At 40.6% G+C, this 26,184-nt stretch overlaps 4 protein-coding genes across 4 annotated transcripts in view; 3 read left to right on the top strand and 1 right to left on the bottom strand.

Annotated features, from left to right (window-relative positions):
- The first annotated feature begins 1 nt into the window (after window position 1).
- On the top strand, window positions 2–1,226 carry LOC108612924 (uncharacterized). Its single transcript, XM_018006010.2, has 3 exons — window positions 2–397; window positions 468–667; window positions 727–1,226. The coding sequence occupies exons 1-3, from the start codon at window positions 2–4 to the stop codon at window positions 1,163–1,165; spliced, it is 1,035 nt and encodes a 344-aa protein (XP_017861499.1). The 3' UTR covers window positions 1,166–1,226.
- A 139-nt stretch (window positions 1,227–1,365) lies between these two features.
- AhcyL1 (Adenosylhomocysteinase like 1) lies at window positions 1,366–7,281 on the top strand. Its single transcript, XM_018005995.2, has 3 exons — window positions 1,366–2,332; window positions 3,325–3,774; window positions 3,839–7,281. The coding sequence occupies exons 1-3, from the start codon at window positions 1,808–1,810 to the stop codon at window positions 4,430–4,432; spliced, it is 1,569 nt and encodes a 522-aa protein (XP_017861484.1). The 5' UTR covers window positions 1,366–1,807; the 3' UTR covers window positions 4,433–7,281.
- On the bottom strand, window positions 5,855–7,213 carry Non2 (upstream activation factor subunit spp27 homolog Non2). Its single transcript, XM_018006013.2, has one exon. The coding sequence runs from the start codon at window positions 7,211–7,213 to the stop codon at window positions 6,476–6,478; it is 738 nt and encodes a 245-aa protein (XP_017861502.1). The 3' UTR covers window positions 5,855–6,475.
- Window positions 7,282–13,724: 6,443 nt separating the features above from the next.
- Mrtf (Myocardin-related transcription factor) overlaps window positions 13,725–26,184 on the top strand; it is a 43,309-nt gene continuing 30,849 nt past the window's right edge. The window contains exon 1 of the mRNA XM_018005959.2: window positions 13,725–14,590. Coding sequence (XP_017861448.2) covers window positions 14,527–14,590 — 64 coding nt within the window. The 5' untranslated portion in view covers window positions 13,725–14,526. The remainder of the gene's footprint in view (window positions 14,591–26,184) is intronic.

Genomic DNA, 26,184 nt, shown 5'->3' with positions numbered 1-26,184 from the left:
AATGATTTGGAATATAAACTACATTTTCGTTTTGTGCTTGCTGAGTGCCATACAATTCGTTTGCCGTGCTAAGACAATAAAGAAGGCCGGAGCCACTCTGAGGCAGCCCTTCGATGATGACAACAATTGGCAGGGCCGCTGGTTTCCCCATGCGCCAGGTGAAACGAATAAAGAAAAACTGCAACGTACGGAATCTTGGACAGGCAGCTGGTTTCCCTATGCTCCTGGTGAGCCACACATATTGAAAACGGAGCCATCGGTTTTCACTACCGAGAAGCCAACTCCAAAGTTCAAAGACAGTTGGCAGGGTAAATGGTTCCCCCAAGCGCCAGGAGAACCACATATCCTAAAAGCAGAAGTTGCAGAGAAGCAGAATCTCGTTTGCGATGATGGTGTAGTAAGTAGTTGACGGGGTTTCCCATTACTGACACTACTTATCTATCAAATGTTTTCGTTGATTAATCTAGAATAACCTGCATGTCGATTACGACCCGGAAGATATACGTCAGAATTATAATTACCTCTGTTTTGCTGCCAATCGAAGCCTCTTTAATCCCAACTTGAACAAAGAGGCTTTGCTGACGCAACACTTTTTGCCCAGTGCCTTCCTTCCGCCCACCAAGTGCCTGAATGAGTCCATTGAGTACACACACGAGCCAGCCACATGGTAAGCGCTGATCCAATGATTGGTTCTCATAGAATTTTATACCAGATTCTCCTTTGTAGCGGCTCTTTTCGTCCACTCCCTGCTGTCTATGGCACCTACAAATATTTGCCACCTCAGCGATATATCCGCAATCTTGCCGAAGGTGCCATTGTCCTGCTTTATCATCCCTGCGCCTTCCAGGGTCAAGTGGCGCAGTTGGAGAACATTGTACGCGGCTGCCTCTACCGTCATCTCGTTACTCCCTCACAGCTGCTGACACCGGAGCGACCATTGGCTGTGCTAGCGTGGAGGCATAGCTTAACTATGTCCGTGGTGGACAGGGAATTGGTTGGCCAGTTCATTCGAAAATATGCCAAGCAAGGGCCATTGGCTATTCCAATTCTTTCACGCGTTGTGGAGAAGCGCGACAGCTATAAGGCGGCGTTGTTGACAGAAGCGCGGCTTGTGACTGATCTCGATGATAGTGAAGTGTGTGGATACTTGGAGCAGCAAATGTAACATTTGTTAATTATTTAGAACTTTTGAATATAATGTGCAATTAATATTTTTTTAAATCTAATGCCCACGCATTAACTTTGTTTAAATTGAGTAATCGATTATGAAATATCGCAGACTGTCGCTTATCGACATGATGTATCGGAGCAGCGATAGTTTATGTGGTGGTCGGCTGATAGTCGAACGGCAATTTGTTTTTTTTTTTCCACTCTGCCATAAATACCTTTTGTTTTGCGGCACTCACGCATTCAGTTCGTTTCTCTTCTACAGCTAAAAGCAACTAATAAACGATACGCGTTAGCCCTATCAGACCGCCGTTTGTATTTCATTGTTTTTTTTTTATTGCACACCAGCTGGAAGCGCAAAGAAGAAGCACGGCCCAGCCATAAACAGCGGAGAGGTGAAACAAAGGAGACGGCGACGGCGACGGCGCAGCGCACACAAAAACACAATTAATATATTTTTTGTATAAATTGTCGCCGTTGGATGTGTAAAAAGAACGCGAAAGCAACGAAGCTGCCAGTAGTAAAGTGATCGCACATCGTGTGATAATTACCCAGATACGTGATATTCCTGCTCCTGCCAACCACTCAAAAGAAAATCAAGCATCCTGCAACGTGTGCTTTACATAACGAGCGGCAAACAATGAATAACTTAGCGGACACTGTTGTGGTCGATCCGGGCTTTGGTGGCGGCGACAAGCAAGCCCAGGCAGGCTCCACCCAGCCCCAAGATTCCAGCGTCCTGGTGCCCCCGCCGGCCACCAAACAATCGTCGGCCTTGAAAAAGACCAGCCGGTATCGTAGTCGTTCTTTGAGCGCCTCCTCGACGGATTCCTTTAGTTCGGCCTCCTACACGGGCAGCAGCGAAGATGGCGACGATGTGCCGCCGCGCGAGAAAGTGCAAAAGAATTCGAAGGGCAGCTCCGATTTCTGTGTGCGCAACATTGGAGCTCAGCATGCGTTCGGTCGTCGTGAGATCGAGATTGCCGAACAGGAAATGCCGGGCATCATGGCGCTGCGCAAACGCGCCGCCGAGGACAAGCCACTGAAGGATGCCAAAATCGTTGGCTGCACCCACATCAATGCCCAAACAGCGGTGCTCATTGAGACGCTCTCCGAGCTTGGAGCCAGTGTACGCTGGGCAGCCTGCAACATTTACTCCACCCAAGTGAGTAGAAGCTGATAAAGAGCATTCTTTAATCAGATATTGCTTAATAATAATTTTGCTAAAGTGCCGCAGATGTTTGCATGGGAATTACATACGAAATCATTTTTAAAGGGAGTGAGAGAGAAGTGCGGAGAGAAAGAGGCCTTGTCTGCTACGAGATCTATGTAGAAATGACCTGTAGCTAAGCGATTGCGAAGGGAGGGGAATACCCGCTGATATTGTGCTCAAGTACAGTAGGCCTTTGCCTGCTGAGATCTGCTGTTGGGGGATCTTGTGTCAACTATTTTGTGCTGCCTGCGCCATTTGCTTCACGCAAGTCACTTGAGCCAATTTGTTGTCACGCACACACACACACACACAGGCAGACAATACAAACAAATCATCAATCAAATGACGCGGGCAAAGTTAAAAAAAAGCAAAAAAGAAAAGGGGTCGACGGGCAGCTCAAGTGGCTTGGTTTGGCAATCAAAGAAGCGAAACGTTGATAATTGATATACGAATGTGTTTGTCTGCCTGCGCCCGAAATTGGGGCTTGAGCTCAACCCCCATACCCTTGCCAGCGGGAAACTGGTTTCTGGCAATCAACTCCGGCTGAATAGCATCTACAACTACTACGTGCTCCTCTTTCTCAACGTCCCCGGCTTGGGCTGTGGCTGTGGCTGTGCCTGTGTGACTCTGCCATGTCGAATGCAATTAGCATTGACGGCTCCCAAAGCTGTTTGCACATATTTTTATGTGCCGTCTAATTAATCTCTATGCCCGCACTAGCACGGATCGAGGCAGCGTGGGGCGGCGCCCTTATCGTCGTGCTTGTTGACACACTGTATCACATACACCCACACCGATACACAAACACACACGCATACACACACCTGTTAAGCGCTGTAGAGCTGGCAGCTTATCAGCCAAGTGCTGTGCTAAGTTGCAGTCACCTGTACTCGCCATCGCTCATTTACCTGTCTAACAATCCTCTCTCCTTGGCTCTTTTGCAGAATGAAGTGGCCGCCGCTTTGGCGGAATCGGGCATACCGATCTTTGCATGGCGCGGCGAGACGGAGGAAGATTTCTGGTGGTGCATCGATCGTTGTGTGAATGCCGAGAACTGGCAGCCCAATATGATATTGGACGATGGTGGCGATGCCACGCATCTGATGCTGAAGAAGTATCCCACCATGTTCAAGCTGGTCAAGGGCATTGTCGAGGAGAGTGTGACGGGTGTGCATCGCCTCTACCAGCTCTCCAAGGCCGGCAAACTGACTGTGCCAGCGATGAATGTCAACGATTCGGTGACAAAGACCAAATTTGACAATTTGTACAGCTGCAAGGAGTCCATCTTGGACAGTCTGAAGCGATCTACGGATGTGATGTTCGGCGGTAAGCAGGTTGTCGTATGTGGCTACGGCGATGTGGGCAAGGGCTGTGCCCAGGCGCTCAAGGGTCAGGTAAGCAGGACACCAGTTACCTAATATGACAATCTAAATCCCACTTGTGCTTGATTTCTTTTAGGGCTGCATTGTGTACATCACTGAGATCGATCCGATTTGTGCGCTGCAAGCGAGCATGGACGGTTTCCGTGTGGTCAAGCTGAATGAGGTGATACGCAATGTGGATATTGTGGTCACGGCGACGGGCAACAAGAATGTGGTGGTGCGCGAGCACATGGATAAGATGAAGAGCGGCTGCATTGTGTGCAATATGGGCCATTCCAATACGGAAATCGATGTCAATGGGCTGCGTACCCCGGATCTAACCTGGGAGAAGGTGCGCTCGCAAGTCGACCACATCATTTGGCCAGAGGGCAAGTATATAATACTGCTGGCCGAGGGTCGACTGGTCAATTTGAGCTGCTCGAGCATACCGTCGTTTGCGGTCTCAATTACATCTGCCACGCAGGCGTTGGCGCTGATTGAGCTCTTCAATGCACCGCCCGGTCGCTACAAGTCCGATGTTTATCTGCTGCCCAAGAAGATGGACGAGTATGTGGCCAGTCTGCATCTGCCCACGTTCGATGCTCACTTGACGGAGCTGAGCGACGAGCAGGCCAAGTATATGGGCCTCAATAAGGCCGGTCCTTTCAAGCCCAACTATTATCGCTATTAAGGGACAATAACAACAACAACAACAACAATAACACAACAACAATTAGAAGAACAACGCCAACGAAAGTATTTTCTTTGCAAGATTTAAAGCTATTTACGCGAGAATTTCACAATTTCTCACAAATTGTTGACAAAACGGAGGAAAAATGAAAAAACAACACAAAGTTACTATAAAATTGTATTTGCTTCGTAAGCGAAACACGAGACACCAAAACAAAAAAATCACTAAACAAACACACAAAATAACGGACGCTTTTTAGTTGCTAGCATTTACTTAAAAAAAAATATATATGTAACCATTGTATTGTTTTTTTTTTAGCAGTTACTTAACACACAGCCGCAAAAGTATTTATGTTTTTCTCATTACCCAGCCCACACTTGCATATACACGCACACACACGCGACTAACGGTTTCGGTAGCTAACCAAACTCTTTCGCTTTTTGCTAACACCCTCCCTTTCCTTCACGCCCCCTTCGCTCTCTAATCCCCCGTACTTAACTAGTGGCACTTGAATTTATACGAAACTTAAAACTTTAATATATAGTATATATATATATATTATATATTTGAAACGTTTTCTTGCCTTTGTATGGAATTTACTTACACCCCCACAAACATATAAATATATATATTTGTATATATATGTATATGTGTTGCTATTTGTACTTGTTTTTTATCGTATCTGTATTTGCATTTGTTTATACTAATAACTTTGCTTTTTGTTTCTCTATTTGCTGTATTCACCATATTTGAGCGTCGTTAATTGAAATGCAGTGAAAGAATTCCATTTATTCAATTATTGAGGTGCCTATTGAGGTACACGCCGGCATATACAATATCAGATAAAGAATTCTATACATGTATATGTATATATATATACACGCATATACATACATATTATTAGAGAACTTTATGTATAAAAACTAAACACTAAAAACCAAAACAATTAAAAAGTGAAAAACAGGAAAATCTAAAATGTTTGTAAAAAAAAAAAAGTAAAAATTGTGAAAAACTTATAAACAATAAAATGTTTTATTGAGCAATGCTTAAAAGTTTCAATTATTATGAAATTCATAAATTCGGGTTTTATTCGATTTTTTTGCCATCATTTGTAAATAACAAATAAAAAATTATTGGAAAATGTATGAAATTGTTTTATTTTTCTGTTTTATTGGCAATTTATATACAAAATTTGAAAACGGAATTTGAATGAAGCCAAAAGTGAAAAATATATATATATTTTCGGATTTAATATATATATTTGTTTTTATTTTCATCAATTTTGAAAATGAATTAATTTTTGTATGCCATAAATTCAATTGAACAAATTTTAGGTAATCAAAATATTAAAGTTAAATGCTTAAATATAAAACTCCTATTCCTCCCGCTCCATTATTTATTAAAACAAATAAATGCAATTGGTTGTTGTTTTTGTTATTTTATCAGATGCATCACTCGTCTATTTTATTTGATATTATGCCTTAAAAATTTGTATGTTTCTTTAATATTTTCGTTTTTGTTTACCATAATTTGTAAATTACATTACAAAAAATTATATATTCTTTATGAAATTTTTTTTGTTTTTGTTTTTTTTAATGTTTTTTTTTCTTACTTTTTTTTAATGTTTTTATATACGTTACTTAAAATGCCGTAGACTACATGAAAGTATTTGTAGATTCGTCTTAATTAGGTTTTTAATCCTAACACATTGGTGGGGGGTGGGGGAGCCCCAGAAATAAGTCATCGACGACGTCGTCTACACCGCGTGCAAATAATTCTTAATAAACACAAGGGGGAGCTGGGGGAAGGTGATCAAAGGAATCGAAACGAATGTCGCTGAGCCGAAATTTGCAGTCAAAAAGGAATCAAAAACGACTAAACTAAATGATTTCTATGTGTGTTTAGGTGTATGTCTGCAGGTGAATGTGCGTGTGAGTGTGTGTGTGTGTGGGAGGGTTAGTGTTAGTTGTTGGCGCATGTGGACCAATTGCATCTGGATGGGACTGATTGGATCTGAGTGGCAGCGGCAGCAGCAGCGACAGCTTAGTCAAGGAAATGCGGCTTCAAGTGCTTCAACATGCCGAAGGTGCGGAAGCGTTTTACTTTCATGACCTTCATTAGCTCATCGTCGCATATGGCAAACTGCTTGTTCTTCGGATCGTACAGGTCGCGCTCCTTGATAATGGCCCACACCTTCTTGACCACCTCGTGGCGCGGCAAAGAGTCGGCGCCCATCAAGGCCGACAGCTCCGGCGACAGATTGTAGGCGCGTGTGAAGCCGGTGCTCTTGCGGCCGGTGCCGGAGCCAGCGCTTTTGGCAGCCTTCTTTTTGGGTGCTGGCTTCTTGACTACCTCGTAGTCGGAATCGGAGCCGGCATCGCTTTCGGTGCCCGAGTCATCGGCATTGAGACTCTTGCGCTTCTTCTTGGCGGATACCTTGTGCTTGGTGGGCTGTGGCCTTTTCTTGGGTGCCGGCTTCTTCTTTTTCTCCTCCTCGCTGCTGCTGGCCACCTCATCCTCTTCGCTGGGCTCGCTATCGTCTGCCGGCTCGGCATCCGGATCCTTGCCATCGTCATCGTCATCATCATCGTCCTCCTCTTGCTGTTCGTTGATAACCTCCATCACAATCTTGTCGAATTCCTTCTTGCGGCTCAGCAGCGAGCAATTCAATTTGCTTTCCACCTGCTCACGCACCCGTTTCGCCGAAATGGTCGATAGGTCGGCATCCTTCAGTACGGACTGAATCTCCGTCCTTAGCTGAGTGCTGGAGATGTCCGACATTTTGTTCTCGTTGTTTTCTTTTTTTTTTTCTTTTTAGTTTTGTTGTACGACCGACGCAGACTCAGAAGCCAGACACGTTTCGTCAGCACTGAAATACGCGAAAAGTACACGTGAGTTCACATATTTTTCTTAGTAACTTTTTGCTAATATTCGTATATTTCACTATTGCTTACCCTGTTATATGTTTTTTTCAATTTTTCCGCTGCCTGTGCGTTTTTTCGTTCCAAGTGTTAAGCGGCTCGCGTTTTTTCTTTATACCCTCTCCGGCGTCTTAATAGGGTTGCAGCTTGCAAGCCTGGATATACAACGTTCAAGCGGTATGACAGCGTCTTCAGTGTTGCATTGCACGACTATTGCGAGAGTTACATATACAACTCTGAATGTACGGGGCTGCCAACTGTTTAAAAGTGTGATACTTCGTGGTTCGTGCGAACAGCTGCAGGCGGCGCTAGTGTGCAATGCAAGTGTTTTTGTGAATTCCGCGACGTCTGTGCATAAAATTCTAAAATAAGCCAACATTAATGCATTAAATAACCTAAATTGTGTGCTCCCAGTTGTGAACAGTGCTTAAAGTTAGCAATGCGCACTTCACAACCCGTGTCAGACATATAGTGCCAACTGGCCACAGCCGCAGCCAACAATAACAATCGCCCAAGAGACGCCTTCACAGCGAACGGGAACGGGATCCAACAACAATCGCAGCAGCAGCAACAGCAACAGAGGCAGAGGCAGCGGCAGCGACGGCGATAGCGACAGAAGCAGTGCTGAGGTAATTTTGCTATTTTTTATGTGGTTTTTGTTTATTTTTATTGTTGCCCCGTTTACATTTGTGCGTGTGTAGTGCGTGCGAGTGTGTGAATAGTTTGTTCTATTTCTAAATTTGCTTCTGGGTGCAACCTGGAATCGTAGTATATTTCTATACTCATTTGTTGGTGGCTAGCTTTTGGCAAACAACAAATTGCGTATGTAAAATAAATGTAAAAGCTTACAATGCTTTGCACTAGCTGTTCCTTCCTCTTCTTTGTCTACAGCAGTTTGGCAACGCTTTTGCTTTTTCGCTTTTGTGTGATATTCGCGTCTTTATTTTGCCGGCTTCGTTGCGACGCCCTTTTCCAATATGAAAGTCGCATGTGCAGCTGGTCTCATTGGCTGTCTGTGCAAGTGCGTGTGTGTGTATGGATGTATGGGTGTCTTTCGTGTATTAAACACATCGCTTGCAATTGGAATGGCGAGCAAGTGTATAAACTATTTCCAATAAAAAGCTTATAAGTCATAGCATATAAAACCAATACACGGCATTCTTTCTAATTAGAATTTCTGACATACAAAAACAATTATTATGGGTAAATTAGAAATTTTATTATTGCATATAAATGTATTATTAATTTTAAGTTAAAGATTACCCACCTATGAATATAAATTTATAATTTTATTTTCAATGCAAGCTGGTTGAAGAAAAACCTTTATATCTAAGCAAGATTCGTAATGCATTACTAAGCTAATTTGTTATTTATAAGTTACAGTCTAGCTGTGGGTGTTGGTGGGGTGTGTCTGTGTGTGTGTGTCAGTTGTTTGCCTCTACCCCCGATTCGTAACCCTATGCAACCCAGTCGCAGTTGTTGTAGGCGACAATTTTCGGTGTCGTCTTCGGGCCATTACAATTTTATGGCTTTTGTATTTTTCCCTTGGCGATGCCACTAAAAAAAAAAAACCCTGTAAACCGCAGGTAGAAGAAACAACAACAACACTGCGAATTCTGCATACACTTTCCTTTGAATTTAATTGTATCTATTTCCCCTTCAACCTGTTGCGACTTAAATTCCAATAAGACTTTATATATTATCGCTTTACCTTGCTTACATATATAGATTTATATGCACATCTGTAAGCAAATAGAGCATGCAAATGTTGTCATTTATGATGATATGCTTTCCATATAAATTGTATAAAATATATTAGCTGATTTATTCCAGCGAGGCAGCAGAGATGAGCAAAAATTACGAAATCGTAGAAAACTGTGAATTCTCGCTCGTTTAACCTCTGCTATCTTAACTTTAGCTAACTTATCGAAGCTCTGGCCAATTCTTGTTAGATTTCTCTCAATTGCTATGTACAAAATTGATAAATCCATTTCGATTTCTTTACAATAAATAATTCCCACGAAATTAATTAACAGCTTTGGCTCACATCGCCAGTTTTATTGGTCACAATTAATGAGCTGTTGTCGTGTTTCTGCTAATGTTTGCTAGTTTGTGTGTGGCGTGTTGTCGCGTTGTTTGTTGAGTGCACAGTCGATGATGAAAGTTGGCGCACCACCATCGATGGCACCTGTTGCAGCTGTTACACCCACTCACAGGCGTGCACATACTTACGGCCAGTAGTGTGCCATGCCTTCATATTTCTTTTTCGATACTTTTCTAGTTTGCTGCTGTTGTTGTTGCTGTTTGTGTGCACCAATTAGTTGTTCTTGGCATAGTTTTATTCTATTTCTTTGCTTGCGCCTAACATTGCTCATTTAAGTAATCACATAAATTATCGCCGATTATGAAATCAGAAGCAGCAGCAGTAGAAATTTTCCATCAAATTTTCTCAAAAGAACTGTCATCCCAGTTTAATTGTACATCGTTCTTGAATTTTACTTTTGTATATTTTATTTGCTATTCGCTTTATCCTATATGAAGGCTAGACACTTCTAGGTTTCTAATAATAAGAATAATGAGAAACGAATGCGTGTCGCGGTTTGTATATTCAGCTTAGAAATTATTTGCAGTTACAGGTGAATTTTATTAGTTTAGAGCAGCTAAATAATTAATAGCTGCATTTACTCAAGATATTTTCATTATAACTTAAAAAACTATGTTTTTATATAACACATTATTTCTACAGATGTTTTCCTGAGTATCAGAGTTGATCTTTGATATAATTGATATTATATAATAATTGATTTAATATTATCTGTTCACCTATACTGCCCACTAATAGATTAATAACAGAAGAATCTAATATGCTACACTAACATACAAGTTCCCACAGCAAGATGTAGAGGAAACTATAGACTATTCTGTACAATAGGAATTCGATTAATCTTGCCCAAGAATTAAGTTTCATTATAAAGACGTTTCCTTTAACGGGTTCTATGTTCTCAGAAGTGAGGCCGCATATCCTCAGATACAATAAATTAACTGAAACGAAAGTAAATATAAATATATTGAAATACTTTTGGTTAACTGCAAGTTTATTTTCAAATTTTTGGCAAATCTCTCCGGCTGCTGCTCTTGCTTTAGCTCAAAGCGAAAAATTTAGAAAAATTCTCTGCTTTGCACTGGCATTTACTGTTTGTTTATGGCTTTTCTAAGCTAAATGCTCGTCGTTTCGTCATTATAAACGACGTCAAAAAGACGAGAAAACTTTCGCATGGTGAAAAATGTTTTTCAATTTTCTTTCGCCCACGCCAACAAAAAGAAAAAAAAAAGAGAGAGAAAAAAAAAGGAAAACGCTGACGCGCTCGATTTTGGCTTCTCTGCCCGATCATTTCTTCTATTTAATATTTATCTTTTTTTTTTTATTTTTTGTATATTTTTTATGCTACCAGCTTTATAATTTATATTCGAATGAAAATTGGAGGGCAAATAAATAAATAGAAAAATTGTTGCTGTGGCTGTGGCTGCGGCTGCGGCTCCTTTGCCTGCAACCGACTAAGATATTGGATAAAACGAATTGCCAAAGCTGCGTGCACAGTGGGCCGCAAACTTCGCCAGCCCACTCATAATTCATAAGCCAAAAACAATAAAGGAAGAAGAAGCAGCGGCAGCAATGATAAAACTATTTGCAAATTTTTTGCTGACCCTGAGCGAGGTGCTTGACAGCAGCAGCAAAAGCAAGTAAGAGTGTTTGCTGTTAGGTAATGCCCGACTAGCAAATACCCTAAACTATGGCAATAACATATCTTAATGGGGCAAGATTTTAGTTTTGCATGAATTTTTAACAGAGCTATTAACTATTTATTATATATGTGAACTATCATATATTTGTTAGCTATTAACTATGTTTAAAAATTACCATCTATATGTTATATACATCTAAAACTTGGTCTATCAAATCAAAAAAGTCAAGCCTTTGATGAGTTTATGATTTTCATTGCTCTGAAGAAAAATAGAAATGATATTGATGATCTCAAACAAACCTCACTGAAATCAAATCTCGACCTCGACAGACAGACGAAGAAAAGGATATATTATAGTTGCATAGAGACGGACCAACAAATATACAAATATAATACACAGATAAAACACATAAGCTGGTCTATCGATTTTATTTATGCATGTTACATAGTTTGTATTCAAATCAATATACCCTGCATTTACCATTTGCAATATGTTCTATAAAAGCAACAACAATAATTATTATGGTTGCAAAATTGTCATAGCGCATATATTTTTATGTTTTCAAACATGTGCACAATAAATTTTAACCAACACACAAATGCACACACACACACATACACGCATACGCACAGTGAAAAATTGTGCAATAAATTCCCTTAGCTTTGCGTTTTGTTTGTTTTTCTATTTCGTCCCTGACATTGGGGCAATGGAGCCGAATGTGTGGAAATTGCAATTTTCCTATGAATAATGTGCACATTGTTTATATGACAAAAGTCCCGTTGGCCGAACAGTTGGCTACACTATTTGCGCTCTTGGCTAAATGTGCATTATGAGTCAATTGGTTTAAAGTCTATGCACACGCCCACTTCTATTAGCGGCCGACGGTCTGTGGGCTGTGGGCTGTGGACTGGGGGACAGACATAAGCCCCAGTTGTTGACGTTCGTCTTTTGAATTGTGCCCAATTTGGCAATAAATTTGAAAAAAATTTATTTCAAATATGATTTTCTGCTCTCTTTTCTTTTTTTCCTCTTGTGTACAAAAATGTTGTCGCTAAATGGCAACAACAACAACAGCAACAGAGGCAACAATAGCAACAACAATAATGAAAGCCAAAGCTGAGTCAATTTTCTTATTTTTAGTTGCTATTTTTCAGAGTGCGGGGCGGGAAATTCGGTTGATTGCGGTTTATTTTTGCCAACACTGCGCTCGACATCTATTTTATATATATTCTATATATATATATATATATATATATATATATATATATATTCTACATATTTTATTGAATACTATTGCCATAGAATGATTCGTCTAGAAATCATATTTTATGCTAAATTTAAATAAATTATTTGGCTAGCAGCTAAATTTAAATATGCCATTTACTTCGCCAAGCGGGGTAGAACAGGTGTGTGTGCGGGGAAACAATTAGTCATGCAGGTGTTTTTCAATATCGAATCATCTAAATTCGAATTTTCAATATTCGCAATTTTCGTTTTGGTTCTTACGAATTTTTATGCTGAGTTCGTCGCGAAAGTTGTTGAAAACTTAAATGTTTTTATTTATATTTCTTTATTTCTATTGTTTTTTATTTTTTTTTTTTTTTTATTGTTATTTTCAAGGTCGTTTGTTGTTGCTTAGCAAGGATTTTTTCGCAGCATCTCTTGTAGTTGTTGTCTAGTTAAGATTTGCTGGCCCGTTGCCAAATAATTAATACATACTATTATAAATCTTCAAACTGTTTCGCATTTCGTTAAGTAACAGAGCTCTGTTAAGTTTCGGCGCGTTCATTTCATTAAATTATAATGATTATTTATATTAATATTCATGAACGAGCATTAAAGTCGCTGCCAGTTTTTTCTGGTTCTAAATTATATCAAAATATTTTGATTTGAGGTGACAATAGCTACAGTGCTTTATAGATATGCTGCCTGTGTTGACTAGCTGAAGTTAAGGCATTTTCCAATTGGAAACTTGAGGCATTGCCTTGAGTGAACTTACGTCAATGCAGCTGAGCAAGCAAAGTAATCGCAAGGCTTCAAATGTCAACTGCCTCCTGTACCGCCGAAAACCCAATTTAGCAAGTAAATTTGCTAATTGCTCACACCTTGACCCAGAAACCTAGTTAGCAGACGAAACACATGCAAAGTCCAGCATGCTGCGCCGCGCACTTAATGTGTAGGGTGCACAGGCGATAGAGCAGAGCGCAGAAAATAGAAAAACTTTTGAAAACTTTTCGAGAATGAGTGGTTCTATGGGAGCGCGTGCTCTCTCGCTCTCTGATCTCTGTGCCGTATGCTATTTTCGAGAAGAGTTTTCGAAATTCGGAGAGCGAATGCCGAAGGCAGCAGCCGCTGTTGTTGCTGTGCCTGTTCGAAATGTGAAAGTTCATTGTTTCATTGAGGAAAATGGTGAAAAACTTTTTGGCCGCGCCGACGCCAAATTATCTAACAGTTGCCGTCGATGCGCGACTGAGAATTTTCGTAAATTTCGAAGATCGAGAGAGCGCACGAGATAAAGAAAGGGAGAGAGAGAGAGAGAGAGAGACCGAGCGGAACTCTGCAGCATCACAGTCGTAAAATTTCTAAATTCGAATTCTCTGGGGATCCGTTGCACGCCTTGGCCTGGCCTGGCCGCCTGGCCGCCTGCTCAGTGGTCTCTGCGGATGTTTCACGTTTGAACGTCTCGTACAATTTTCACGGAAAAGCGCAATGTGAAAGCCAAAGACTAGAAATAGCCACGGCGTGACGTCCCCAAACAGACAAGACCAGACACTGACAGTAGCAAACCGAAGCGAACCCAGTTCAGATCAGATCAGATCAGATCGGATCTAGATAATCGCCAGATAATCGCACTGATCCTGTTCACTAACTGTCGCGCCCAAACGAATGGCCAGCGCACTGTGAGAACGTAAAACGTAAAACTGTGCAGAAACTATGCTGTTAACATTCCAAAACCAAAATAAACGAAAGTGTTGAAAAGATTTTGCAAAACGACAAAGCAACAAAATTGAAAATTCAAAATTGAGAATTTGCAACTGGCGTTTGCTGTGATCCGGCAGGTGGTTTCTAGATTACGCCTTACCGCGCCGCCCCCCTCCTTCTCCGAAAAGAAACTCCGAGCAAAGCCGTTGCAGGCGCGTGTCGCGTGTGCATCTCCCTCTTTCTCTCTCTTTCTTCTCGCTCGCATCGCTCTCGGGCTGTGTGTGTGTTAGTGTGCCCTGTAAGTGCGTCTGTGCGAGTGTTGTGTGTTTATATATCAAATGTTGTGCCAGCTGACATTGTGTTGTTGGTGAGAGGTCGTCGAGTCCAACACACACACACACACACACACATACACAGATACCGCGACGTGGACCGCTGCAAGCGCCTTAAAGTTGGCCAGAGTTGCAAATTGGAGCGCTGCGTGGACCGGCAACGGGACCGGGGACCATGCCGATCATTGCCGATGCCACCAACGATGAGCCACCAGCAAAATGTTGCAAATATTGTGAGGGTATGCCTAGAATTTATATCTAGTCTAGTCTTAATATAAGATCTACCAGTTATATATGTATATGCATATGCCTCATATGCAGTTTGCCACAGGTCGCTGAGTTCACTAACCCAAGCCCAAATGCTCTTCGCTTCGGTAATTAACTGAGAAGCCGAATGCAAACACTAGACGAAGGCTTTTCGATTTGATTGCACGTTCGCTTCAATTGATAGATTTATGCGTGATTTGCTCACTTTTCTTGCCACTCTCTCTCTCTGTTTGTTACTCGCTATATAGCTAACACACGCTAGTCCTAGTGCTCTCTCTCCCTCTCCCTCACTTAGTCGGCACTTGATTGTCTTGACTGGCATTAACTTTGTGGCCCCAAGTTTTGACTCTTAGTTTTGTTTGTTTTAATTTTCAAATTTTCAGTTCTGGTTGGATAAGGAACGGCCGCAATTGTTACATAGAGTGTGTGTGTGTGTGTGTGTCTGGGGTGGGCGGGGGCACTTTGTTTTTCCTGCGCTGTTGCCACTAAAAAGCCGCTGACGTGTCTACTTAAAATTTTCAAATACATGACAGCCACGCAGCGCCACGCTAACCGGCCTTTGGGCCTACAAATTAGCCGTAAAATGGAAAAGAAAAAGTTTTCCTATTTTTTTATTTTTTATTTTTATAAAAAATTCATAAATTTTCTTCATTTTCAACATAAAAATAAAATGTTTTCCCATAGCCGGAAATGTCAAAACAATATGAGCAAAATTAATTACATTACCTTTGAGTCTAGGAATATAGTAAAAAAAAACAAGCCAGAGAAATTAACGCTGTGACTCAAGCATTTATCATTTAACTAAAATATAGCTAGATTAGCTTAATTTGCTCTTTAGCTCTTAGCTTTAGCTTCTTTCAATTGTTTGCATTAATTAGAAAAGTGTTGCCACAAATGAGGCAGGTTCTTACCTCTTGCTGCCTCTGCTACTCCCACCGCCTCTGCCTCTGCCCTGCCTCTGCATCTGCCTCTGCCTCTGCCTTTACCTCTGTCTCTGTCTCGCTAGGGCTTCTGGTTGCTTCTGTGAGTCGCTCAATGTTGATGCTTTGGCTGCTTGGCCGCCCACCTAATAACAGCTGCCGCCCGGTTACGCCCACCCACTGTGCTCGCCCTCTGCCAGCTAACGAGCTGTCAGAAATGATTGCAACAATGTAAATTTTGTCGGCTAATGCATTTCATTTGCAATTTTCATATATAATATTTTTATCAAAGTGCAGCATAAATTTCAACTAAAAATATTTAATTATTAAAAATATATACATATATTATTAATGCTAGAGGACGAGCAATGGGCAGAGCCAAGGGCTAATCTTTATCATCAAGTGCTTTTAGCTTAGGGAAACAATTCACAGTTAAGTTCTGAAAGAAAATGCTCTTTGTATATGTACTTAGCATTCTATGTACTATATAGTTGGCATGTTCTTCAAGAGATTGCTCTTAGAGAATGAATTTAAAGCTAACTTTAATATGACGTAGAGAATATGCAAGTTCTTAATCTATAGCAGAGTCTTTGTGTATTAGACTAAGCTTCATTCTACACATACAGATGATTGTATCAGAGTACGTCTCTTGCTGCACATAGAGCAGAGTTTCTTCAAGAGCTATAATATTTGCATGAAATATGTTTCCCTTCTACAGATCCCTTTCGGTAGCAAGCTCTATAAAAGCAATCATCTATCAATACCAATCCAGGCTGATTTCTCTCTCTTATAGATATAAGCACGTGCAAAAGGCATGTCTCCTTCATAAGAGTTATCGCTCTTCTAAAAGTTCTTATAAATAAAGGATATCTATCACATATTCACTATATTATCTCGCTCATATCAAAATATAAAATCTCTCTACCTCTAGCCCTATATAAGCATTTATCTATCAAAGCTAATCTATAGTAAGAATTGATGGGCAATAAGATCAATGCCTATAGCGCGCATAGAGCGTCCATAATCATTAAATGCCCTCTTTCTTCGCTCTTCTCGTCTTTGTTTTAGTACTATATGTATCTCATATCCAGCAAATTACTTTTACCTTTATCTAATTTTCTCACACTCTACTTTATTCGCTCTCATTCAAGAACTTTGGTAATTTGTTCATTCACAGTGCCCAAAATGTGAAATCAAGCGCATTTAAAAATAAATAAATTATTGTAATACCCAGAATTAATCAATTTAAAAAGGCGAGCAAAAAATAACAAGACGCACAACAACGACAACAACAACAACAACAACTACATGCTTTGAGGATCAACAGACATTAGGCCATATAAATGGCTTGTTTACAACAATGAGCAGTGTTTACAAATAGTCGGATAACCCGCAAGAAAAACTCATTTAGTGTCGACCAGGCCAATATATAGATAGATGGATAGGATTGCTATCAAGCCTTGACACTCTTTCATATTTGCTGTTGTTGTTGTTGCTGTGATTTCTATAGAATTTGTTATAGTTTATATGGTTTAGCTATAACAATTTGATTAGCTTGGCGCTGCTACTGCTGCTGCTGTTGCTCTGTGTGGGCGTGGCATTTAACTGCAGTTTTGTGTCTCTTTTACATATGTATATATGTGTGTGTGTGACTGTGTGTATTTATATGTATGTTAAGCGGAAAATTTTCATTTCGTTGCCTTCTTTTTTTATGGCTTATTTTCTTCATATTGTTTTTGTTTTTATTTACATGCAAGGCGCGCGCAGTCTGCACTCAAAATTAGCTGCCGTGCGACAATCGACAGCAACAACAACCACAGCACCAACAACAATAAAATCAAATTTAATGAAAGCCAAATGAGAAATATAAGCAAAAAAAGGGCAGCAGTCGCTGCGCGTTGTTTTTGTGGCATTTGCTGCCTTTTTTTATGGCCATTTTCAATGTAATTTTTACAGTTGAGTGGGGCATAAGGTGTTGGTTGTTGTTTTTTATTCGAGTGCGTGTGTGTGTATATATGTAAGAGTGTACGCGTGTGTGTTTGTTTGTGCTCTTAAACACTTTAGGTAAGTGTCGCTGGTGCTGCTATTTTTAGGATTGCCCCCAAACGCTCGCAACGCTCCCTGTCCAGCCGCACGTCGCTTGGCAGCTCGACAATTTTGATATGAGTGAAATGGGATAAAATGTTTTGTTGTTGTTTACGCTGTTGTTGTCTTTGTCGTTGTCGTTGTCGTTTTTGTTGTTACTGTTGTTCTTTTGCTTTACAGAATATACTGGAATTTTGGTACATTAAGCAGTTAAGCAGTTTCGTTAATTCATATTATACCTTGGGAGGCTTACAGAGTTTTGATACTCACTCTGAGACTTGAATGTTTCCTTTTTATGTACCCGGCTTTGTATGCAGAATCTAATCAACATTTTGGAATTTGATGAATTAAATGGTTAACAATTTCTGATTTTTATCTTACAACTGCCCTAACTTGAGCTTTTACTTCTTTCATGTGTAAAATATTACAATCATAATTTTAATTTTGAAATTGTTCTGAGCATATAAATGTATTGAATAAGACTTCAAAATATTTATATTGTTTATTTATAGTTAATAGTTTTCTTTGTCTGTTCGGCATTAAAATTAATTTACAATTTAAATATTTGCATTAATTTTAAAATTCCTTTTAAATCCAAGAATATATAAATTATGTGTAACTCAAAGCAATTTTTGTTGCATTCAAATCGATTTGGAATTTTATTTATGTATTCATTAATATTATGAGGTAAATCAGTTTTAAGTTATCAATGTTTATAAAGCTGACATCAAAATGTGTTTACCCATGTTTATTAAGATTCAGTTACTTAGCTTATGCTCAAAAATATTCATATTCCGGTTAATAATTATAATTAAGTATAATATATGTTTCTAGTTTAAATGTCCTTGGTTAAACTATTAAATTCTGAGCAGTTTACTTTTTGTGTGGCAATTGCCAAAGTCAAATTCTTCATCTCTTAAATTTGTGGGCAAACCTAAACTTGAAAGCGATGCAAATCAATCGATGATCAGTCAACAAAACATATTTGAAATTGCTGCTGGACGCGCTTCAAAGTGGCAAATAAATTTGCACTTGCATCATCAACAGCAGCAGCAGCAGCAGCAGCAGTAGCGGCAGTAGAAGTAGTAGCAACAACAACAACGACAACAACAATTTGATATCCATGGCAGCCAGGCCGTCGTGTTCAATTGTTTTTTGCCTAGCTGCGCGCCAAAGTGTGAAAAACATGCCGCAAAATTGCCGAAAAAGCCACACGCTCACACACACACACGCACGCACATACATGTGGCGGTTGCTGCTGCTGCTGCTGCTGTTTCTGTTTTGTATTTTGCCCATTTTTGTAGTCAAATTTCGTTGCTGCCGCTGTCTGAATCAGCCGTCGCGCTGACGTCTTTCGCCGTGCGGCACAACGTGGCGTATGAATAATTTTGTTGTTTTCGGTTTTGCGCAATGTTTACACACACTCACAAGCACACACACACGCACACACACTCACCCATGTGTGTATTGGCATCGCACGGCGCGCCAAAGTCAAAATTCATGTAAAACAATGTATACACTATGGGCATGGCCTTTTGGGACGGTCGGAGTAGTAGCTGGCCAGAGCAGGGGCTTGCTTTACGGTTGTTACGAGCGTTTTGCCATTGTCGGAGCTTGTGCATTACTTTTGCATATTGCAGACATATGTTCGACAGCGAGCAACAGGCTGCGCTTTTTTCGTTTAATTTTTCTTTACTTTTTCCAGATACCGCCTCAATTATTATTATTGTGTGTGTGTGTGTGTGTGTGTGTTTGTGAGGGCGTGTGTTGGTGTGGGTGGGTGTAGCGTTCACATTTTGATTAGTGTTGAATACGGCCGCACGGAATTCGCCGGAAAAATGAAATGAAAGCTCACGCATTTGTGCAAATAAACAATTGGTATTAAAAAAAATTTCAACAATGCTGTGAAATAGTGGAAGTTTAGCTGCTGCATTCCAGTTTTTTTGGGATTAAACAGAGATTCGGACAGATAGAGAGAGTGTGTGAGAGAGAGAGAGAGAGAGGGAGTCAATTGTTTAAAGAGTTCTTCGAGCTATCTCCAGGTGTGTTATTATTTGTTGCCCTCTCGCAACAATTGTTTTTATTTCTTTTGTTTTTATGTATTTTTAAATTCTTTTCATTTCGCTTTCTGTATCGTTGCTGCTGCTTATTGAAAAATATTTTTCTTGGCAATTACTGTTGAACTTCTCAGCCACGTTGCCGTGCAACATGTGTGTGCCCGCCCCCGCCCTCTTGCCACTCACCCTTAGCATTCAGACAGCAATCATATTCACTCTAAGGTCGTTCTCCATGTTGTTGTACATTGCTTTATATATTTAATAAGCTTTTACTGTTTTCTGCTCTCTTCCATTGCATTTGGCTGTAGCGACGTTTTATTGAAATGGAATGCCATGAATTTCTTTCTTGCTGCTCCTGCTGCTGCTGCTGCTGCTGTAGTATTTTCCTCTTTTTCCTTTCGCATATTATTGTGTAAAATGCAACAATTTGTATTCATGGCATCGCATGGGCTTCGCTCTCTGAGACATGGATGATGTAGCATGAATGTTGTATTTTTTTTTTTTTTTTTTTGCTCGACTCTCAGCCAAGCGGCCCACTGCCACTCCTGGGTGGCATGACCTTGATTTTGAACTCATTTAATGAGTATTGCAGCATTCAAATTGAGGCCAATGGCTGTATTTTCGGGAGTTCTGCAGGTGTGGCAAATGGCTATTGAACTTGGGCCCAGGCCGACTGGGCTGGTTGGCTACGCAATATAATTTAATTGATGGTGGTTTATGGGGCTTGCAGAAAAGCCAGCCCTGATGAATGGCTATTGTTTTTGTTGTTGCTGTTACTCTTAAAGGGCAAATGTAATATAATTGCTCCATTTGAATGTGAGTAGTTGACTGCAAATGGCTTATTGAATGCTCTTTCTGTTCTCATACTAATTTCTAGCTTCTCTGCTCATTTTCTCACTTTAGCAGAAGTTGTTTTTTATCAGCTTCGTTTATTACGCATAGCTTATGCTTCATCACATTGGTCGCTCTTTGCATAAAGATCTCACTCATGCCGCAGTCATTCAAGCAACCCACATCAGATTCACACCCACATCTGCTGTACAGTGAAGACTCCGGCGCACGCCTCATTAGAACACCTTTCAGTTTGCTATGTAATTTTCGCAACATTTTTAATGGCGTGCGGGGACATTTTGGCACTCGAGTGACCGTGTGTCAGTCCACCTAGGCACAGTCTCCTGCCTCTCGCCTCTTGGCTCTTGCCATGCTCTCGCATTGCGTCGCACGCAAAACTATTTAGAGAAGTGTCGAGAAATGTCTGCATTGGCGTCGCCGTTGCACAGTTTGCAACAATTTCTTTTTCTTTTTTTTTTTCTTTTTGTCGGTTTTGTTGTCGTTGTCGTCGTGCGTTTCGCCACAGCTGTAGCTGCAGTCACACGCCACACACTTGCCACGCCCCACATTGCGCTGCGACGTTATGCGGGCGGTCGTTGATAAATTACAAAACATTGCGCCGGCTATTTTAAATGTGGCATAAAATTTGCATTTTATATTCGTTTTATATTTTGATATTTCTGTGATATTTAGATATTTTGAACGCGGCAACATTCGCTGGCTAGCAACGCTGTCATCGAATCGAGGTTGAGTCGAAAAGTCTTTTCGACTAAAAAACAGCCTAATCTACCCAAACGTGGGCGTCCCGCTGCAGAACTGTGTCACATTGCTCATTAGCTCGATTGCATGAAGCATTTCTTTATTCTAAGCAGCAAAAACAACAAATATATAATACAAACAAACAAACATCAATAACAACAAAAATAACAAAAAGCAGTCAGAAAACAATTGCCAAAAAGCTTAAGAAAATTTGTCATTTCGCATTGCGTTTGTTTGCTTAGCTAGCGTCCTTTTTTTTTTTTTTTTTTGCTTTTGGTTTTGTCTGTTTTACTGATTTATTTCACTTTGACAAATGCACAAAAATTTGACCATGGCACGTCAAGAAGTGGTCATTGTATTTTTAATGCCATTTCGATATAGATAAATTGCCAACAGGCGCATCGCAGCAGCCCCCAAATAGCAAACAGCAGCAGCAGCAGCAGGAGCAACAACAACAAAGTCCAACTTGGCTAAAAATTAATGATTCCAGAGCAGAACTCGTGATATGACTGTCCAATTAGGAGACAATAGCAAATCTCACGTAATGCCAAAATATGATTTTGGCTTATGAGTGCGATCGATACCAAGATTTATGTGGATTTCATGTTCCGCAAGTAATTAGAATTCGTATTGGAAGAGCTTAAGTAAATGCCGCAATTGATGTGAGAAATATATCATAGTTAAATCAATTTGGCTTTAGGTGTGTTAGCCAGGCTTACAGAGCCTCTCCCATAAATGAAACAAACTGATTGCGTTACTTGAATTACAATTAAGTTGAAGTGCATTTCAGATGCTTTTGAGAACTTATTTTCCTAGAAAACTTTATAATTTTGTCGAGCAGAGTATTTCGCAGTCAGTGCTACAGGCAAGTTGGCAATTAAAAGCAGCCTGATAACATTATTTCCAGTGAAGGCAGCACAACAGCTGTCTACAGTTTCTAACTACAGTTTCTGGTCGCTGCCTTGGCTGCTCCGTCTGCTCCGGCAGCTCTGGCTGCCTTGGCTGCGTATACTTATTAATAACTAGAAAATTGTCAGGCACTTGATGTGGGTCAAACGTGGCAACTAGGCAGCCGGCGCTGCACTCGTGTGTCTAAAAATAAAGCAGTTTCAGTTGAAGTTGAAACAGGTGCATGTCCCACAGCAGGCAACAGGCCGGAGAGGAGAGGTCGGCACGAGCTGTGGCAATAAAGTTGGCAGTTTTTCTGTTGTTTGTTGTTGATTTGCGTACATGTTTTGGCTGGCATTAACTTTCAAGTGGAATCTGTGGTAGCAATTTCCGAACTGGACTGAAGAACACTTGCCGCACTTGAAGTCTGAACTCGCCAACTTTTCCCATTGCAGTTGGTGATAGCTGCTTGCACTTTTTAGCATATGTCAGGTCACAAAATTGCATTTCTTTCCACACACACACACACACACACACGCGAGCTGGCTAAAGGACGCTCGAGTCAGGGTGAATGTGAAGGTACGTGGTATCAACTTTTCAATTTCTCCCACACAGAAATCCTATTTTACACACGCACACTAGCTGCCTGGCTGCCTGGCTGGGTGGATGGCTCTCTGGCCCTCAGCTGGCCATACACATGCCAGTTACCCAGTTACGTGGCTCGACAATGCAATCAACATAAATACAAATCCCCAAACTATTTTAATGTTTGCTCAAACCAACGAGCAAACAAACAGCGCTGTTGTTGTCTTAATGGAAAAGCTGCAAAAATATGTGTGGGTGTGCAACAAAACAAAAAACCCAAAAAAGCGCAAAACCAACTTTGAAGCCAGCATAAAAAGTCATTTTTGGCTGCTGGCCAAAGGGCTAAACGGGCGTATGCGCAATTCTGTCATTCGTGTGCTCTGTGGCGCCATCTACAGCTCGAGCCCTTAAGCCCTCACATTGTGCGGCGAGCGCTGAGCTGCCGAGCTGCCTGTGGGACCTGTTAACTGGGCTTACACACGCTTGAAGCCAAGCAGAGCTTGACGAGGGCGCATATCAAATCCGTGCAGTCAGTTTTTAGTTTTAAAACCCTGAAAAACGAAAATTGGAATATAAAAACTATTTATTGACAAAATTGTAACAAATCGCCAGAAATATATTACTTGTTAAATGAGTCAGGTTATCTATGAATAGGGCATTATAAAACGTGCTTATATTTTGTAAGCCTTAAGTATTCCAGTAGCTGGCTGCTTTTATGACTTATGCCTGGGAATTTATTTGTAGTGTTAATAAGCCACTGTATTTGAATGATTCAAGTGGCGGCTACGTGCCTAAATGCTTGTTGCATTATTATTATTGCTAATTTTGAATTTCAGTGTAATCGCTTTTTCCAATTAATATATTATTCTATTATTAAGAGTATTTTATATAGGTTTTTCTTTATATTTTTATTGGAAGCGGATTCTGTTTGGTTTATTGTGCAACTCAAAGAACTTTGAACAGCTTCTTCTGGTTGCCTGATTGAGCCATTGTTGTGACAACTGTCTCCACAAGCTGGGCAAAAAGCAAAGTTTAGCCAAAGGTAAACACACAAACAAACCTCGTTTGCCCTCAGCCACCCACTCATCAAGCCAAGAACTTGGACAAACACACGCGCTAAGTTGATCACCAAAGTGGAACGCCCCCCCAAAAATCTTGGACAGCCTATGCGCCATTGTTGTTGCTATCATTTGTTGATTTTGTCCGGGGCTGCAAGTATTTGGGCAAATCTCTTAGAAAATAAATATGCTGTGGCAGAATTGTTGTTGTTGTTGGCAGGCGGAGAGGCGGGCAGGCGGCTAATTGAAAATCGTTTCCTGACAATCTACTTTATGCGAAAGCGTTGAACTTTGTGCTCGTTATTAACAGCCAGTCGCTCGGACACTTCCAAATGCCCCGCCCCCCCCGCTGGCCATATGCAGACACTTTGGTTCATTGACATTTTGGCAATTTGCTGCCATTAGCAGGCGTCGGCGGCTTGCCGTTTGTGTCCTCATTTCAAAGCAAACAAATAAATATGGAAATTATGGCACGCAGCATAATGAAAATGTAACTCAGCAGCAATAGCCGACCGTCCGTCCTCCGCCTCCTCCCCCTCGGTTCCACTGCCTCTGCTGAGGCGAGGCGCCACAGCAAATTTGGTTCATCATTTTTGTTTTGTATATAGAATTTTTAGCGACTTTGCATACATTTTGGTTACATTTGGGCCAAGCAACAGCTACAACAACAGCAACAGCAACAACAACAGAGCTACAGCAGCCCAATTAAAACAATTTGTGGAAATTGAGATTCATATAATGCCCATTTGCGATCAATTTCGATTTTTGCCACCTTGTGGCTAATTGATGGCCCCAGGCCCCAGGCCCCAGGCCTCAGGCCCCATTTGAGCCATGCTCACTTGGCCCTGTTATGTGGAAATCTTGTTGATTTTGCATAAATTGTTTGCTTCATTCGGTATCGCTCACAATTTGTTTAGATCATTTCAACGTGCGCAGCGCTACTTATTTTGTTTCGCTGTCTGTTTTGGTGTTTGACTTTTTTATTGGTTTTAGTTGCGCATTTTCCATTTTCCATTTCCCATTTGTCTGATTTTCTCATTGTTTACGAACTCTCATTGTTAAATTAAACATTTCGTGATACATTTAGTCACGCACCAAATGCTCAACTACTTTAATCGCTTACAATTGATTTGAACACTTTCCAAGAGAAGCCAATTCATAAATTTCTTTAGGGGATTTATTTTTAAACCAATTACCGTCACGTCTTGGCCGCTATAGTTTTTATATCAACTTTATTTTATTATTCAAATTTGTTATGAGTGTGTGTGTGTGTGTGTGTGTGTGTGTGCGGTGCCATTTTAATGTGTGTATTTGCTTGTCAGGCGTTTAGAATTTATGTTATGCTTTTTCACATAGATTCTTTTGGTTTGTCTGCTTCGCTTTTCATTATTATTTCATTTCAGTTTCGTTTTGTTGTTGCTGTTGTCGCCGCTGCCGGTATTCCTATTAAAAAAAAAAAACAGTCTTTTTTGGTTTAGGCAACGAATGTCGCCCAGTAGCAATTCCCATACCCATTGCCACAGCTCGGCGCTGCTCCCAGCCAATCCCAGGCAGTCCCAGTCGCAGCCGCAGGCCAGCATGGCGCAACAGATTTCTGTTGCCTCCATCACGCATTTGACTTTCAAATGAAGGACAAATATTGAATGGCCGAGCCAAGCAACAAACAAACAACAGCAACAGCAGCAACACCAACAGACAGCAAAGCTGTCGACGTGGCAATTGCTAGCAGGCAGCGCTAGCATTATGTTGAGGGCGGACCATAAAAGTTTTGCAGTCGATTTTGGTTTTAGCTATGGAGATGTGTGCCATATAGTATGCGTATGCGTATGCGTATGAGTATGTGTGTGTCTGTCTCTCCGTTTGTTCGTGTCCGTTTGTCTCACGTTTTATTTCGCCTTTTGCTTTCGTTGAAGGCTTTGAATATAAATTATGTGCGTAATTTGATTTTAAACTGTCGCTTATTGCCAGCTTTTTATTTTCAATTCCCTACGGGCAGATGATTAGGAAATTAGTCATAGAATAAGCTAACAACAGTCCATAAACAATATTATGCAGCTTGCTTGTGCAATAAAACATAAAGAGCTTTCTAAGAATTTGTGTAAGAATTTACATAACTTTGCCAATATTTTGTATTTGTGAGCAGTTCAATGTATTGATTTGGCATTTAAATTGAATTTATGTTAATTACAATCAACAAATATTTCTCGAGAATTAGCTAGGAATGCTTGAATTCCTGCCTCATGCTGTCTGCTTCCTGCTGCAGTTATACAAATTAATGCTTATTGTACAAAGCTAAAGCTATTTGGAACAGGTTTTCAAGTGACTTTTAATTGTGGAAAAGTTTTTGTATTTGCAAACTTTTAATTTCGTTCGTCTGTTTTTT

The sequence above is a fragment of the Drosophila arizonae genome, chromosome 4 (assembly GCF_054131065.1).
Source record: "Drosophila arizonae isolate 15081-1271.41 chromosome 4, UAZ_ARI_1.0, whole genome shotgun sequence".
Taxonomy (NCBI): Eukaryota; Metazoa; Arthropoda; class Insecta; order Diptera; family Drosophilidae; genus Drosophila; species Drosophila arizonae.
The sequence above is the reverse complement of the archived record's forward strand: the minus strand, read 5'-3'. Positions and strand labels throughout refer to the sequence as shown.